Source organism: Dendrobates tinctorius, unplaced genomic scaffold, assembly GCF_039654945.1.
Source record: "Dendrobates tinctorius isolate UK_male_01 unplaced genomic scaffold, ASM3965494v1 ptg000022l, whole genome shotgun sequence".
In the NCBI taxonomy this organism is placed as follows: domain Eukaryota; kingdom Metazoa; phylum Chordata; class Amphibia; order Anura; family Dendrobatidae; genus Dendrobates; species Dendrobates tinctorius.
In genome coordinates this window covers 78,944,935-78,963,805 of record NW_027361690.1, presented here as the reverse complement: position 1 = coordinate 78,963,805, position 18,871 = coordinate 78,944,935, and the positions used below count along the sequence as shown (strand labels likewise).

The 18,871-nt window shown below is 43.8% G+C and overlaps 1 protein-coding gene across 1 annotated transcript in view; it reads right to left on the bottom strand.

Moving 5' to 3' along the window:
- Positions 1–18,871, bottom strand: part of ARRDC4 (arrestin domain containing 4) — a 174,479-nt gene that overhangs the window by 60,232 nt on the left and 95,376 nt on the right. Inside the window, exon 2 of the mRNA XM_073568770.1 lies at positions 16,932–16,995. Coding sequence (XP_073424871.1) covers positions 16,932–16,995 — 64 coding nt within the window. The remainder of the gene's footprint in view (positions 1–16,931; positions 16,996–18,871) is intronic.

Below are 18,871 nucleotides of genomic sequence, written 5' to 3'. Positions count from 1 at the left end.
GATTGCAGATCCCTGATCCCCACACAACTAGCAGCAGCCGTGGAGCGTGCCTTCGATGAACCTAGATGCCTCGTCACAGCCGGAGGACTAAATAAACCTAAAGCAAGAAAAGGGAAAACTAACTGCCCCAGAGCAGACCCCAAAGGAATAGACAGCCCCCACACATGTATTGACGGTGAAATGAGAAGAAAGCACAAACACAGGTAGGAAAATAGGCTGAGCATACGATGGGGCCCAAACTAACTAGAAAGGAGAGGAAAGGAAAGACACTGTCTGCAATCTGCCCAAAACCCTACAAAATAATGTCCAACACTTCTGATAACAAAATTAACTCTGAAGTCACTAGACTTCTCCCACTTTATCAGCACTCTGAAATATTCTGAGACAGAGCAAAAAGAGGACAATCTAATAAGGGACAAAAAGCAAATTGGCAAATACAGATAAATAAGAGTGGAAATTCAGCGCAGTCCCAGCCGGGGCTGGCTGACAACACAAAAAACTGAATAGAACAACAAAATCAAGTGTGAACATTAGCAGAGAAACTTAGCTTGAGCTGACTGGAACAGAGCTGAGAACCAAGACCTGACAAGCAGAAGTAATCACCAGCACCAGAGTAGGGCGTCGGCTGTCTTAAATCCAATCTGAGATTCCTGAGGTCCAATCGTCATCCTCATTATCAGGTGGCAGATCTCTACTGATTAAATCAGCCTCACTACCTCCTGTTACCACCAGAGGGAGCCTGACTGGTAGACCAGAAAATGAACTCACAACACCACTCTCTCGATAAGCTGCACTTAAAGAAGACCTATCACCAGGTGAAACGTGGGCAGTTTTTGCTCTTACATATTCTCACTACCCCACTGGGAATTTTTTTTAAAAATGTGCCGTATGGTTCCATTTCTTTTTATTTTCTTCTAGTTTATGAATTTTAAAAGGGGGTGTTGCTCACAGGATTCTATGGGAGTATTAATGTAGGCTGCTCTGCATTGTTAATCCTTTGCACAAAGCCTGCTTGTAAAAGAGCATAGAAATTAGTACCAAATAGAAATAGCCATATCTTTGGCACAGTATGGAGAATTAAAAAAAATCAGCTAACAAACAATAAACAGAATACTTGGAAGCAGCAAGAATAAAATAAGAGCATAAACTGTCAACTTTTCACCTGTTGACATGTCCTCTTTAATAGGAATCTGTCATGTAATTCATGCTGTCCAATCTATAGGCAGAGCTTGGCTGAACTATTACAGCCAGTTATGTTTTTCTCTGAAATTCTCAGAGAATTCATTTTTTGAAAAGCTGGACAGGGACTATAGAGAGAGATCTGTCTAATCTGCTGCTTCTCCCCACACCACTCTATTTAATTGACTGATCTCTCTCTATATACACACATTGGAGAAACCTGTCAATCAACTTGAGCAGAGCCAGGCTCCGATTCATGCTGCCGGTGGTTTGGGCAGCATGAATTGAGTTACAGGTTGTCTTTAGGTAAAGGATGCTTTTGTTTTCCCCAAATTTTAAGTGCTAGATTTTCAGGCCTAGACTGCTTTCTTCTTTTAATACACTGGTGAAGACACTGATTTTGAGTACCCCAACCAACTCAAGAGTCTATTGTGAGTGCTATCCTCTATGGCAGTGTTCCCCAGCTCCGGTCCTCAAGAGCCATCAACAGGTCTTGTTTTCAGGATTTCCTTATGATTGCACAGGTGATAATTGCATCCAGTGGCAGATTATAATGAGGTCAATCTGGGCGGTAGCCCAGGGCCCAGTGGTGTGGGGGGCCCACCAGCCCAAGGAAAATTGCCCCATTATAATCTGCCACCATAGCGCCACGCCCCCTCCATGTACCGACCCCTTCCTCCCCCTCCCAGACCCACCGGCCACCGCAGCACCAGCCACTCACTGATAAATCTGTGCTCTGTGCACACAGGACCTGTGAGGAGGTCACAGGAGGGGAGGAGTCAGGGGTTACATGATCACGGGCTTCAGTTGGAGGCCCCTGATCATGTGACACATGACTCCTCCCCTCCTGTGACCTCATCACAGGTCCTGTGCACACAGCCCTCAATGTATTGTATGCGGGACTCTGCAATGTATTGTATTCGGGAGGGGCGGAGTCAGGGGTCACATGATGATCAGGGGCTTCAGTGGCTGCAGGACTCTGCTGTGCTCGTTGTCATGGTGCTGGATGAGGGCATTATGTGTGGGGTCAGGAGAAGTTTACAGGGTGGATGTAGCTGCATGTTTGTGCGCGAGGTGTACAGAGCAGAGCCGCGCGTGTGTGAGGTGTACGGAGCAGAGCCGCAAATGTGCGAGGTGTACGGAGTGGAGCTGCGTGTGTGCAAGGTGTACGGAGCAGAGCCGCGAATGTGCGAGGTGTACGGAGCGGAGCCATGCGCGTGCGAGGTGTACGGAGCGGAGCCACGTGTGTACGAGGTGTACGGAGCGAAGCTGCGTGTGTGTATGAGATGTACGGAGCAAAGCCGCATGTGTGTACGGAACGAAGCCGCTTGTGTATATGGAGCGAAGCCGCGTGAGTGTACAGAGCGAAGCCGCGTGGGTGTGCGAGTTGTACGGAGCAGAGACGCGTGTGTACGTAACGGAGCCCTCTGTGTACAGAGCTGAGCCGTGTGTTTACGGAGCTGAGCCGCGCGTGCGCGAGGTGTATGGAGCGGAGCTGCGTGTGCGCGAGGTGTACCGAGCGGAGCCGTGCGCGTGCGAGGTGTACGGAGCGGAGCTGCGTGTGTGTACGAGGTGTACGGAATGGAGCCCTGTGTGTAAGAGGTGTACGGAGCAGAGCCGTGCGCTTGCAGGTGTACGGAGCGGAGCCACGCCTGTACGGAGCGGAGATACGTGTGTGTATGAGGTGTATAGAGGGAAGCTGCGCATGTGTACGAGGTGTACGGAACGAAGCCGCATGTGTGTATGAGGTGTACGGAGCGAAGCCGCGTGTGTGTACGGAGCGAAGCCCCACGTGTGTACGAGGTGTACAGAATGGAGCCCTGTGTGTACAAAGTGTACAGAGCTGAGTCGTGCATTTACGGAGTGGAGCCGCATGTGTACAAGGTGTATGGAGCAAAGCCGCATGTGTACAAGGTTTACGGAGCAGAGCCATGTGTGTTCAAGGTGTACAGAGTGTGGCCGCGTGTGTATAAGGTGTACGGAGCAGAGCCGCATGTGTACGAGGTTTACGGAGTGGAGCCATGTGTGTACTGAGTGGAGCCGTGTGTGTGCGAGGTGTACAGAGCCAAGCCATGTGAACGAGGCATACAAAGCAGAACCGTGTGTGTATGAGGTGTGCGGAGCCATGCGTGTACAAGGTGTATGATCTGGAGCATTCATACCTCCCAACCGTCGCAAATTTTGAGAGTCTGCCCCACTGCCCCGACCAGGAGCTTACTTTTCCCGCAGACACAGGAGTATACGGCAGAGCCCAGAGGAGCACTTGAAAACTCACACGTGACATTCTATCAGAAGTGACGTGCTGGAAGCTGACCGGAGGAGATTGTGACGGAACCATGGAGGAACTTCAGGGAATGCTTCAGATCAACACCATGTCCTATGTCCTCCTCCGACAGCGTGGACAGCGGGATCGCCTTGGACTCGGGATGTCGGCCATGTGAGTGGATCATGATATGTCCTGCACCAGGAAGCTTAGGTGGGCACTACAATGTGAGCCGGGCTGGTATAGTATCTTTATAGAATCTTTCTTTCCCCTCTTTCCTTGTCTTTCTTTCTTTCTCTCTCTGTTCTTTCTTTCTTTCTTTCACTGTCTGTTCTTTCTTTCTCCCTCTCTGTTCTTTCTTTCCCCTTTCTTTCTTCTTTCTTTCACCTCTTTCTTTCTCTCTGTTTCTTCTTTCCCCTCTTTCTTTCTCCCAGTTTTCTTTCCCCTTTCTTTCTTTCTTGCTTTTTTTTTCTCTCTCTGTTCTTTCTTTCCCCCTCTTTCTTTCTATTTCTTTCTTTCTTACTTTCTTTCTCTGTTCTTTCTTTATCTCTCCCTCTCTGTTCTTTCTTTCCCCTCTTTCTTTTTTCTCTCTCTTTTCTTCTTTTCTGTCCCCTCTTTCTTTCTCTCTGTTTCTCTGTTTCTTCTTTCTTTCTTTCTCTCTCTGTTCTTTCTTTCTCTCTCCTTTCTTTCTTTCTTTCTTTCTCTTTTTTCTTTTTTTCTCTCTCTCTTTGTTCTTTCTTTGATTTCCTCAGTACCAGTCAGTGTGCCCACAATACCAGCCACTGTGCCCTCAGTACCAGTCAGTGTGATCAGCAGTGCTAAATGGGTGTGGTTGCGGCATGGACATGGGTGTGACTAGTTGTGAACTGGATGTGGTCGGGCGGCCGGTAACCAATCATCATAGTGGAAGTCATCTGTTTCCATCAACTTTGTTATATGTGGGCAGTGGGCACCTCTAGTAAGGTGGGCACAAGATGGCGGGTCTTGTCACCTCTGCCTCACACATAAGTTACTATGAGGTGTACTTTATTCCTGCCACATTTCTTTCTTGGCCTACTAAGAGAAATGTTTTGACCAGTTGAAAGTTATACAACCTGAAGATTGTGCATGTGTGCGCTACCCACATATATATATATTTACTTACTCTGACCCCTATATAAACCCTGCCCCTCCAACCGCTGTCCACTTTCCCATGCTCCTGTTCCATTCCTGGGGTCCTTTTTGGTCCCCCCATGGTCCTCCACATGCTGAACATCTGGGACATGACTAACATTGCACAATGTGCGCTTGTTCGTCGCCAGATGCAGAGTCGTGTCCAGTGTGTGAGGAGACGGTAACTTGTCTGCGGCGTTAACCCCTCTGCTGACATGTTGGGCACAGCCTGTGATGAGGAGCATCTCTTCCTGTGTATCTGGCCACAGGCTGCACATCGGAGGCTGCTTCTTCTATCTGGGGAAGTTCATGAAGCAGAAGCCTCTGTGTGACTCATGTGAAGTAACTTATCTGAGAGGTCATGGGTCCAGGTCAGCAGGTGATTGCAGACTATTAGCTGGTTTCGATGTTAGGTACAGGTGAGTCAGGACTAGATGTTGGGTGGAAGCCTTCCAGTATTTGTAAGGCATCGTGCACACGCTGAGTATTTGGTCAGTTTTTACCTCAGTATTTATAAGGCCTCGTGCACACGCTGAGTATTTGGTGAGTTTTTCACTCAGTATTTGTAAGGCCTCAAGGACACGCTGAGCATTTGGTGAGTTTTTCACTCAGTATTTGTAAGGCCTCAAGGACACGCTGAGCATTTGGTGTTTTTTACCTCAGTATTTGTGAGGCCTCGTGCATACGTTGCGTATTTGCAGAGTTTTTTTTACCTTTGTATTTAACCCCTTCCTGCCCCTTGACGCACCGTATGCGTCATGAAAACTAGTGACTTCCTGACTCCGTCACATGACCGGGGGCCCACAGAGTCTGAACAGCCCGGGGCCCTGACTACCCTTAATCCACCCCTGATTGCATCACCTGGACAGGTAAAAATCCAAACACCTGTGCAATACTGAGGAAATCCTGAAAACATGACCTGTTGGTGGCTCTTGAGGAACGGAGTTGGGGAACACTTCTCTATGGTCTTCATCGCTTACCTACAGCGGACTACACTATATGATCTCCTTCCTCGTTACTGTTTGGTACAGTACAGACTGAGTTATGTGCGCTCACTGAAAGCTTGGATATCTTAGACCCTACGAACAGTGATCTCCTATATATAGCCTCCTTCACCTCCTTGCTGGCATTTGTGACACTGGGCTACTGTGGGAGAAGGAAGAGAGAGTGCAGAGAGTTCCCATAGTCAAGAGCTAAAGAGCCAAGTGCTGTCCCATCTATGTACAAAAGTTGCACAGACTATACAGCAACAAAATGATAAGGAAATATTAGTTTGTTTTGTGCACTGTTTAGATTGTAGCTTAATTTTATATTTATGAACCAAATGAACAATAACAAAATTTGCATGTTTTGCCATGGCTGTGAGTGTTTAGGAAAAATGCTGTAAAAAACTGAGTGGTGAAGGGTATCTGGATCCTCAAGTAGTGAACAAATTAACAATAATATGGTGGCCCCTATCTATGAGGCTATGGTCAGACAGGCGTATATAAAATCATTCGATTTTCATCCAGAGAACTTGGACTACTTCCATTTGTATTGTCTTGTGTGACACCCGTGTGCCACACGGATGCCCGTTTTTACATCTGTGTGTGTGACATCCGAGTGACAGCCATATTTACACATCAACATCTTAATATGTACATGGTTAAATACAGTTTGCTAGGGTAGTAATGGCAATGTATCTGAAAAAAATCAGATTAACTATGAATGATCCATATGTGATTCAATTTTTTTGCGCACTCATAATCTTGAATATGGATTCCCATCAAAAATATGGAAGGAAATAGTGATGTTCTTCACACGGACACTTGGTAGTGTGAAAAACTGTCATTTCATCAGCCATATTGAATAACATTGGTCAGCTTACTCTCCGATTTCTATTCGGACAGCACATGTCCCCATAATATGCTAGTTTTAATGGCAGGTGTAGATACTCTATACCATATCTAATATAATCTATTATTAACTATGTGGCGCCCCTGAGGATTCAGTCGCCAGAGAGGTACTGCACCTCACCCAGAGGTGTGATATCCCACTTCCCAGGTAAGGTGGGGGCACCTGACAGTACTCTTACACCTGCACGCAACACACACCCTAGAGTAGCAGGGCACCCTGGATAACCCCTGCTTGGGTCATAAAGGGTGTTGGGAGGTGGGTGGAGCTTGAGGGATAGAGCAGGGAAATAGAAGGGAAGTTAAGTCAGTCTTCCCATAGGGGAAAAGGGTGAAGGACATGTGTGAAGTAGCTCCTAGTCTGGAGGAGCTGCTGGAAGGGACAGAGATTGAAGGAAGCTCCCTGTAGTGGGAAAGGGTCCTATAGGCACAGGGCAGTGACCACACTGCCCGTGGGGCTCGTTCCACGCCGACGGACGTCAGGTGGAGGGATCAGGTCACCGAAGGTAATCGGCCCCTAGCCTAGTGGACTGGACAACGAACTCAGCTAGCAAGCCAACAGTTGAGGCACTTTAGGTACCTCAGCCAGAAACAACAGTTATCTTCGCCAGAAAGGCAGCCAAAAGAGAGCAAGGAAATGTAGAGAGTACGTTATCCGACAAGGTCCGCGGCTGCTGGCCTGGGACACGGACTGTGAGGTGTTGTGCAGAAAGAGGCGAGAAAGCAACACAGTGAGATGGCCAGGAAAGGCATACACTGATGGGAGTGCTGGAAAGGTGTTCTCCACCTGCCTGGGAGTTGACTGAGCCCCTCACCTGAAGGACGTAGCACCAAGCGGACATCTATGCACACCAGAACTGTTAGTAAAGCTTTGGAACTGCACCCAGCTGTGTCTTCTGGATTCTTTGTTCAACACTCACTCAGAACTGCTACCTCTATCATCCTCAAACATATCATCTTCACTACCACAGCTGCCCTGGGACAAAGCGGAGAGCAATTTCAACTCTGCTGCATCACACCATCAGTCCCAGAGGACCTGAACTGCAGCGCTGGTTGCCTCTGACCAGAAACCACAGCTGGCATCACGAACACTTTTCAAACACTTTATTTTTCTCCTGTAAATATCCCCTTTTATTGGACATCCAGGGCCATGGTGTTATGGTTCTGCAGCACAGGAATAGAGTAGGAGGGGGAAAACTGACCCTGCACTACGACTAGGCTGATACCCTACGATGGAGTGGGCGACCCATTTCTGCGAATAGACCCACCGATGATCCTAGGTTAATCTCAAGCGAAGACCTATAGATAGAGGGAAGGGGGTCCCTTGAAAGATGTAAGGGCTGGGTGCAAAAAGGGGTCACCTCCTAGAAGAAAACAAAGTGAAGGCTGCAGAAACAAACTGAAAACAGAAACTAAGACTAGCAGAACAAGAGGTCCCAGCAATGCACTAATTAATCACACAGAAGGCAAAGCAAAGCTCCAAGCCAAAACTCAAGCGAATTAACACTGTTGTCCAGCAAGGAATGGGAGACAAGTGCAGGTTAATAAAGGGTGATACAATCACCTGACCCAAGACAAACACAGCACCAGAGGAAAAAGACCGAGTTGACAATCTAAACCACTTTGAAGGGTCCTACAAACTTATGTCCCAACTTTTTAGAAGGGATCTTTAATCGCAGATTCCTAGAGGACAACCAAACCATGTCCCCAACAACAAACCTCGCCTCCCTTCTTCTCTTGTGAAAATATTTCTTAGACCTCCTATTAGTCTGATTCAGATTATGGCGCACACTGGTCCAAACCCGTTCCAAATTTCCAGAAAAACTCTCCTCCTCAGGCACCGCTGCCCCAATCCTAGAAAAAGGACCAAAAGATGGATGCAACCCAGTACAACAAAAAAAGGAGAACACCCAGCCGAAGAAGATGTATGATTATTGAGAGCAAACTCCGCTAATGATAGATATTCCGACCACATCTCCTGATTGTCTGCTACAAAACATCTCAAAAACTGCTCAACGTCCTGGTTCTTCCTCTTGGTCTGTCCATTAGACTCCGGATGATAACCCGACGAAAATGACAAATGAACCTTATGTCTGTCACAAAAGGCATGCCAAAATCGAGCCACAAACTGTGGTCCCCTATCGGAGACAATGTCCTTGGGGACACCATGGAGTCTGACAATCTATTTCACAAATGCCCTGGCAAGTGTCTTAACGCAGGGTAATTTATTGAACGGGACCAGATGACACATCTTACTAAACCGGTCCACCATAACCCAGATGACAGAAAAACCCTCAGAGACCGGCAGGTCGGTGATATAATCCTTTGCAAGATGCGTCCACGGGGAACTAGGAACCTCTAACAGGCACAGTAACCCTGCCGCTGGACCATGAGAAGCCTTAGACCTAGCGCACACGGTACACTGACGCACCCACTTGACGATTTCTCTTTGCTACCCCGGCCACCAGAAGCTCCGACCGATCGACTTTCTAGTTTCAGCAATCCCTGGATGACCAGCCAAACAAGACTCATGACATTCCTCTTGATATTTAAAAAACTTTTTCTTTATTCAATTCCTCTTAAAAACATTCTTAGAGATCAAGACAGTAAGGGGTCGAAACACGAAAAAGTTTTATGATCATATGGGACTAGGTATCCCTTTCGGTCTTGATCTCTAAGAATGTTTTTGAGAGGAATTGAATAAACAAAAAGTTTTTTAAAATCAAGAAGATGTGCTGGATAATTATGGATTCATTTTGCATGTGGGCTTGAACGCCATTCCCTGCACTTTTGTGGATAACTGCACCTGCTGTGGACAATTCAAGGGTGAGTTGATAAACTTTTCTTTATATTTTACAGGACATAGGTCCACCTGCTCTAGCACTTGTGGTCCAGATAGCAAACAGTGTGTAGAAAAACTTTTTCTTTGTTTTTACAAAGGTATATTGGGTTAAACACTAACTTTTATATGGTCTGATATTTTGTGTCATTATACCATTACCTCTGTGTAAAAACTTCTATCCATTTATCTATCACTATTTCTTAGTGATGGTCTCTATGTGACCTTACATGTTATTTGTGTTTGTTTTTCTTGTGTTTTTTTTGTGCTTTTTTGTTTGTCTCATTAGATTTGAGGGCTCCATACATTTTAATATTTAAATTAAAAGTTACATTTTATGCAATACCTCTACCTTGCGTATTCTACAATTTAGGTTGATTGGTAGCCTACATATTTAGAATGTTTTTAGGCGTGCATAAAAGCGCGGTCAACTACAGTTTTGTGCACTTCTGAAAAGAAGGATATTGCTAAACAGAGGCGAGAAGGAATCCAGAGTAACTTCTGCTGCAACATTATAGTGAATGGATCCCTTGGGGGTCTCATCTGAATCACGAATCACGTCACTCAGACATTTAGATGTACAGTAAATCCCAATGTAAGTGCTCTGCGTAGAGTGCCGGATAAATGTGATTCCAAATGTTGTGTAAAATGCTTCCAATAAAAGCTTCAATCAATCCACAAAAAATGCAAGTCCCCGCTCAGCTCTGTAATTTGTTACCGGAAATATAGGGGGTTGCCATGTTACTGGTACTACAAAGGCTCTGGAAAAGCGATATAGCTCCTCCTCCCCCAAAAGAAATTCAGCAAATTATGCACTCTCAAATCCCTTCTGAGCACCGCAGTGTGCCTAAACCACATTTAGCGTCCACATGTTTGGCAATGACAGTCAGCCTAATTTACAAGTGCATGTCTCCAGAAACATGAGCTGGGCACTACCAGGTATTGGTGACTACAACGTACTATGGACTACAATGTATGGGCACTGCAATTGCAGTCTGGAATTTTCAGTCAGCAACATCCACTGCTACTTGTTTATGGAAAACACCCATGGAGTCAAAATCGTCACTATACCTGTGGATGATTTCCCAAAAGAGGTATAATTTCCAAAATGGGGTCACTTGAGAAGGGATTCTGCTTATCTTGCACTTGGAGACTCTGAGTATAGAGTCTGGAAACTATTTTAGTAAAATCTGCGCTCCAGGAGGAAAATAGGGCTCTGTCCCTCCTGAGTCTCGTCATATGGCTAAGCAATATGTACAGCCACATATTGGGTATTTACACATTCAGAAGAAATTCTGGGACAAATTTTGGTGCCATTTTTACCCATTTTTCAGTGTGAAAGTGTAAAATCTGGGACTAAAACAAAATTTTGGTGCTAAAAATGTAATTATTTTTCTTCATTGTCCAATGGTATAAAATTCTGTGACACACTTGAGGTGTCAATATGATTACTGCACCCGTAGATGAATTCATTGAGAGGTGTTGTTTGTAAAATGGGGTCACTTATGGGCGGTTCTGATATTCTGGCACCTCAGTGGCTTTTCCAATGTGACATGGCAATCTCAAACCCGTCCAGCAAAATCTGAACTCCAATATTGCATTTCTTCCATTCTGAGCTTTTCATAGAGCCTTAAAAGTAGTTTTCGGACACATATAAGGTATTGGTGTACTCAGGTAAAATGTCCAAAAATGTTGGGGTCAATTTTCCCCTGTTAACCTTGTGGAAATCAAAAAATTGGGGCTAATACAACATCTTTGTGGAAAAAAATGTGATTTTTTTTATTTTCATGGCTTAACGTTATGAATTTCTGTGAATCACCTGAGGGTTCAAAGTGCTCACCATACATCTAGATACATTTTTGAGGGTTCTAGTTTCCAAAGTGGGGTCACTTGTGGGGGATTTCCACTGTTTAGGCACATCAGGAGCTCTCCAAACGCGACATGACACCTTCAGAACAGTCCATCAAAATCTGCGTTCCAAAACATCACTTCATCTTTTCCGAGCCCTGGTGTGAGCCCAAACAGTGGTTTCCCCACCAAATATGGGGCATCTTCATAACAGGAGAAATTGCACAACTAATTTTGTGGTCCATTTTTTCCTGTTATCCTTTTGAAAGTTAAAAATTTGGGGCTAAAAAAAAACATTTTTGTGGGGAATATGATTTTTTTTATTTTCACCGCTCAACGTTATAAACTTCTATGAAGCACCTGGGGGTTCAAAGTACTCACCTCACATCTAGTTAAATTCCTTGAGGGATCTTGTTTCGAAAATGGGGTCACTAGTTGGGGTTTCCACTGCTTGGGCACATCAGGGGCTCTCCAAACATGACATGACATCCTGTAATTATTCCAGCAAATTTTAAACTCAAAAAGTCATATGGTGTTCCTTCCCTTCCAAGCTCTGCAATGTGCCTAAACAGTGGTATCAGCGTACTCAGGAGAAATTGCACACAAAAATTTCAAACAAATGTTGTGGTCAATTTTATCCTGCTTCCTTGCTAAAATAAAAAAATTTGGGTCTAAAGTAACATTTTTGTGAAAAAAGTAAAGTTCATTTTTTCCTTCCAGGTTACATTAATTCCTGAGAAGCACCTGAAGGGTTAATAAACTTCTTGAATGTGGTTTTGAACACCTTGAGGGTTGCAGTTTTTAGAATGGTGTCACTTTTGAGTATTTTCTGTCATATAGGCCCCAGAAAGTCACTTCAAATGTGCTGTGATCCCTAAAAAAAAATTTTGCTGGAAAAAATAAAAAAAAAAAATCGCTGTTTAACGTTTTACCCTTAAAATTATGTTTCAAAAATTGTGGTAATGTAAAGTAGACATCTGGGAAATCTTTTTAACTATTTTGTTTGACATACTGTAACTTTCTGATTTAATGGAATAAAAATTAAAAGTTTGAAAATTGCTAAATTTTCCAAATTTTTGCCAAATTTCCGATATTTTCACAAATAAATGTAAGTCATATCGAACAAATTTTACCACTATCATGAATTAGAATATGTCGCAAAAACACAATCTCAGAATCAGTGGGATTTGAAGTGTTCCAAAATTATAACCACATAATCAACAGTGTGATGCAGCAGCAAAAAAGGCAAATGCAGTTCTAGGATGTATTAACAGAAGCATACAGTCTAGATCACGTGAAGTCATTATTTCCCTCTACTCCTCTTTGGTCAGACCTCATCTGGAATATTGTGTCCAGTTTTGGGCACCACATTTTAAAAAAGACATCAACAAACTGGAGCAAGTTCAGAAAAGAGCGACCAGAATGGTGACCGGTCTGCAAACCCTGTCTTATGAGGAAAGGTTGCAGGATTTGGGAATGTTTAGTTTGCAAAAGAGAAGACTGAGAGGAGACTTAATTGCTGTCTACAAATATCTAAAGGGCTGTCACATTGTAGAAGGCTCAACTTTATTCTCATTTGCACAAGGAAAGACTAGAAGCAATGGGATGAAACTGAATGGGAGGAGACACAGATTAGATATTAGAAAAAACTTTTTGACAGTTAGAGTGATCAATGAGTGGAACAGGCTGCCACGAGAAGTGGTGAGTTCTCCTTCAATGGAAGTCTTCAAACAGAGGCTGGACAGACATCTGACAGGGATGATTTAGCGAATCCTGCTTTGAGCAGGGGGTTGGACCAGATGGCCCAGGAGGTCCCTTCCAACTCTACGATTCTATGATTCTATGATTCTATAAAGTGACACTGGTCAGAATTGTAAAATTTGTCCTGGTCAGGAAGGTGAAAGCAGGCTTTGGAGTGAAGGGGATAATCTGCTGCAGCATTGCAAATAAAACATATTTGATGGAAAAGGGCACAGGGAGAACTGGCATTTCAGCTGAATTGCTAGCAGCTTCCTCACTCATTAAAAGAGTAGAAGAATAAAACATAGTTCTTTGTACTAAAAGGAACTTTTTGACATCTTAAAGCGAATCTGTTAGTGGGATCAATCCTGCTAAACTGTTATATAGACATGCAGTTCATAGAAATTTGAATAAAAGTATACCTTTATATCGGCAATCCAATGTCTTATACCTGAGAAATCCATGGTTTTTTAAATATGTAAATTAACTAACTTCTAGATCTATGGGTGGAACATAGATCTCCCAGAGAATCTGCCTCCAGAGCTCACTTTAAATGAAAGGGGGCATTACCAGTGTGAGACATGTAATGACTGACAGGCTGCTCTCCTGATCTACATACTGTATCTCAGACTGGTAATATCATTCAAAGAATTTGAATAGAAGTGGATCTGCAATATACTACTGTAGCCACTATATAGTTCACGGAGCTGTGTAGTTCTGCTCCACAACTGAGCACACATGGCCAATACATAGAACAGCTGATCAGCAATGATAAGAGTGTCATCTCCACCGATCTGTTATTGATGACCAGTCCTAAGGATAGGCCATCAAGGAACTACTTCACAATCCTTTTAACGAAAACAATAATCTGCTGATAAGTTTCTGTTAAAGAAAGGCAAGAGAAAATAAATAAAAGAGGTTCATTGATATATTAAAATGAAAAAAACCTTTTTAAAATACTGTATACATCTATATATATAATCGTCTAATTCTGTCTGTCAGTAAAGGAAATCCCGCGTCGCTGATTGGTCGAGCCCGGCCGGCCGCGACCAATCAGCGTCGCAGCATTTCCTTGACAAACAGACAGACAGGTACTGTATGATAATGGGTATGGCGCCGGAGATCGCGATCTCCGGCGCTATACTTACATACTTACCTCACCGGGAGGAGCATTGCCGCGGCGCTTCTCTTCTCATGGTGACTGTGGCAGAAGGCTGGGGGAGGAGTGTGGCACTGGCGCCAGAGTGCGCGCATGCTCATAGCGCTATCCAGCGCCATTTTCCTGAAGACACATTTGCTGTGTGTCTTCAGGAAAATGGCACCGGACAGCCCGGTATGGGCAAGCGCGTACTCTGGCGCCAGTGCCACACTCCTCCCCCTGCCTCCATCAGAACGGGACAGCGCTGGACCACAGGAAAGATGGGTGAGTATAAAAGTTTTTTTTTTGTAGTATGTGTGCAGTTTCCTAGGGATGAGGAGGATCATACATACCAGGAAAGGGGGGTGATGGGACCATGCATACCAGGAAAGGGGGGTGAGGGGACCATGCATACAGGAAAGGGGGGTGAGGGGACCATGCATACCACGAAAGGGAGGTGAGGGGGACCATGCATACCAGGAAAGGGGGGTGAGGGGACCATGCATATCAGGATTGGGGGGTGCATATTGCATTATTAAATCTTCATAAAGAAACTACATACATATTCTAGAATACCTGATGCGTTAGAATCGGGCCACCATCTAGTTTTTAAATAACATGCAGGGATAGAATATATAATATTAGGCATTAGGGCTGGTTCAGACTGGAGCATTTTGATACATATATGCATGGCCAAGTCTACGACTGTGACCTGGCCCATACTGGTGGGGGGCTCACCGACGTAAAGTTTTACGTGAATGTGCATCCTTGGACACTCTTTTAGATGAAATGTATTGCTGTGCAGAGACCCACCGGCTCCCTGACTGCAAATCAGACTGTCAGCCAATCAGAGGCCGGCAGCTGATGTCAGCTTGCCAGTGACATCATGCGGTGCCCGTGGTGCACAACGAAGTCAGCTGCTGGCTCTGGAACCTGCTGCAGAAGAGGATACTGTGAGGCATAAGAAGAGGAGTAGAACAGTTTATTTATTTTTAAAATATGTTGGAGAAGAATGGATTGGCCCATGATGGGGGACATTGTACCAAGATGGGGGACATTATTCGAATATGGATGACATTATATGACCTTACACCAAAATGGGGACATAATCAGGAAGGGACCCAAGATGGGGGAAAATGTTATAGCATAGGGCCCATTATGGGGGGCATTATTACAGGAAGGGGTCCAGGATGGGGGAGATTATTACAAGAAGGAAGAAGGACATGTATGTCTTTATAGGTTCTAGAACACTACAAAGTCCCATACATCTGACACACACATACGTAAAAGCTCAAGTCCAAATTTTGCACCAGGGCCAATCGACTCTAGTCATGCTACTGCATGTGTGCCACAGAACACATTGGGACTTATTATAGCCAGTGAACATGATTTTCCACACTGACCATTGGTCCTAGTGGGAAAAAGAAAATAAAGCAAAAATAAAAATCGAGGCATAGACTATTCTGATCTGATTTACGGACCAGAAAAGTGAATGTAAACAGCCTGAATCTCCTCCACTCGTTCGCAATGGGGACACGCATACGGAGCCAAACACATCTGCATTTTACAGATGTGATTGGCCAGAGTTTTAGTATTTCCATCTGACCGCAGCCTCATTCCTCTCCTAGCCACAGCCCGTGGTCTTGACTGATCTGTTCATTGCTACTGACAGTGATATAGCAGTGCTTAACAGATCTCAATCAGGCTCATGTGAGTTTGTCTATGTGGGAAACCATGCAGAGAAATGGTGCATTTGCCAGAATAGGATTGTCCTAGGAGCTCTAGTGACCTAATTTGCATAAAGTTTTTAAAGTTATTTTTCTCAGTGATGCAAAATCTATTTGTGGCCAGGAAAGGTATGTATGAGCTAGTTTATTACTACTCTATGCAGAGCTGTAATTGGTTTCATGACTGTTAGAAAAGTTCCCTTTAACTATAATTGCTGCATTAAAACAGCCTTTTATTGTTTGTAGGACCTGATTATGAAAGACAGGAGGTGATTGAACTAGTAGACAGTGAAAAATTGGTATGTTCTCTAAGGAACAACTCATTGCTAATCAAATAAACTATTTTACTTGTGTGATGTGTCTGAAACAGGAACGTCTACTTCTTCACGTGCCAGGTGTGTGAGATTCTGTGCTGATTGGGCACATTAGCGCTAGAGTCACATCTGTCATTTTGCCAGAACAAACAGTGCACCATGCCACACTATGTTTTCAGATCAGTCCCTGGCATGAGTTCCAAACACTGGCGTGAGCCTAGCATTAACTGCAGCAACAAAAATACGTCTTGATAATAAAAAAAATAAAAGTTTTTAAAATCCTAAAAATATTGAAGTCAAAGAATGTTTTATTGTCTTGAGGGCCACATCAAGCTTAAAGATTAGAAAAAGTTATGATAATCCATTTATTCTGGTATCACTTATTCCAATAAGCAACAAATAATTTTGATTCTGCATGCAAAGGAAAAGGGTGTAGGCTCGCGCATAAAAACGCAAATAGGAAATTGGGCAGTGGTTGTTTTCATATTTAAATTTAAGTTTAATCCTGAAATTGCAATACGGAACAGGGAAATGTCTCTTCTAAAGATATTTGCCAAGTAATGTTAGATAGGCCTTATTGTGGGGGTCCAACCACAGGGTCCACTGATAATAGCAGAAATACATTTCTAAAAGCAGCCATCCTTTGTCTGTATTAGACTTCACCCAGAAGTGTTTGTCTAGTGAAATGCAAGTGCAGCTTATGGAAAGACAGAAAAAAATATAAAAATAAAAAACACAGAAAGCAAAATATTTTATACTTACAATATTGAAAAAGGTAAAAAAAAAGCTGCATCATTATAAAGTGGAAAAACATTCAGCCTGTGTGTAAATGTACTCACCTATCAGGTAGATGAAAACGAAAGGGAAGTTTATGACTTCCGGCTGTAAACATGTGGGTTTCACCTAAAAGAAACAAGAAGAGTCAACATGCATTAGAGTATTCAAAATATGTATGGACTGTAAATAGCATAATTTGTTTTTGTATAAGACAATATCAGTTAAGCTGTTGAGACAAATTACAGAGTCCCTCCACAAAAAGTTATGACTCCCAAAATCTAACCAATTTTGGAAACTGTATTTTCACGTTTTTACAAGTTAGTTGCTCCTTTTTTTTGCATCTAACCATGCATTTATATGGAGAAGTTTCTCTTTAAAACAGTTCAAGTTGTATGTTACAGCTTTAAAATACCATTTTTGGACCCAAAAATGTGTGCACCCAGGTATGTACAGTATGTATGTGTATATGTGCAAAAACGCCGATACATGTGCAAAAGAAAACAGTGTGATGATGGTGGAAGTGCACCTACTGCAACACTGGCCAGGCTTACTATGGATGTGCCAGAGGGCAAGGACAAAGACGTAGTCAGATAGTCCGAGGTAGAGGTGGGCAGCACAGTATTGAAATACAAAGCTGTGGTTCAGAAGCAGAGAGGTCACACAAAACGAGTAAACAAGCCGAGTCGGTAATGGGAGAAACCAAACAAACTTGCACCTTGACAGATGTCTAGAAATGGACTGTAACTAGGAGCCTAAGCTCAGGCAAGATGTGAAGGGAGGAGCTGCATAATATATCACCTGCTGGCAGGGGATAGGCAAGGAAAGCAAAACTCTGCAGGACACAGCGGATTAAATTTCTGCAGGATCTGGCCGCCCCTCTCTATAGCCAGGTTCAGATAGCAGGAGAATGCAGCAGTGCTGGGTGTACTGCATGAGGCAGCTCATCGTGATGTCCCGATAAGGGGAGGAACAGAACGGTGAATGCAATGAGTAGGACGACACCCACAAACCATGAGAGTCACGGAAGTGACACAGTATACATATGAAGGTAACTATTACTCTTATAATAATAACATTTTAAATGTTTGTACAGTTACAAACCTAACTTTGAAGAGCATCAGTCAATGTCCAGGAAATACAGAAGCTGGATTACGGATAAGGTCTCTTCCACCTTATCAATTTTTCTTTGCCTACTCAAATTCTTGTAGACTGTATAGAGGTTCCCTGACCTAACATGGGAGAGCCTGCACCAAATCTGTAACCACACCCTATTCTAAACATGCAGTGCTAGAATGTCCTGACATCTCCTATGTGTTTCGTGCCAGGCTAGTCAGTGAGAAGTCTGCAAAGACCTGTTTGTAACAACCCTCTCCTGTGGGATGTACATAATAATAATAATAATAAATTTTATTTTTATAGCGCCGACATATTCCGCAGCACTTTACATTTCAGAGGGGATTTGTACAGACAATAGACATTACAGCATAACAATAATCACATACAGTAGATTATAACAAATAACAAGAGGAGTGAGGGCCCTGCTCGCAAGCTTACAGTCTATGAGGAAAGAGGTAGACACGAAAGGTGGGTGGTAACAGTTGCTCTGATTGTATGGACCAGCCATAATGTTAAGTGTGTAACAGTACAGACACAGAGGGCTAATGGATGCATAAAGCATGTGGGAACATGATGCTGGGAACCTGGTTATGGTAAAACTTTTGGCTCTGCCACACAGGGATAGGTTAGGTTAATGTGTTGAGGCGATAGGCCAGTCTGAATAAATGCGTTTTCAGGACACGCTTAAAATTGTGGGGATTGGGGACTAATCGTATTGACCTGGGAAGTGCATTCCAAATAATTGGCGTGGCACATGTAAAGTCTTGGAGACGGGAGTGGGAGGTTCTGACTATTGAGGATACTAACCTCAGGTCATCAGCAGAACGGAGGGCGCGGGTAGGGTGGTATACTGAAACAAGGGAGGAGATGTAGGGTGGTGCTGAGC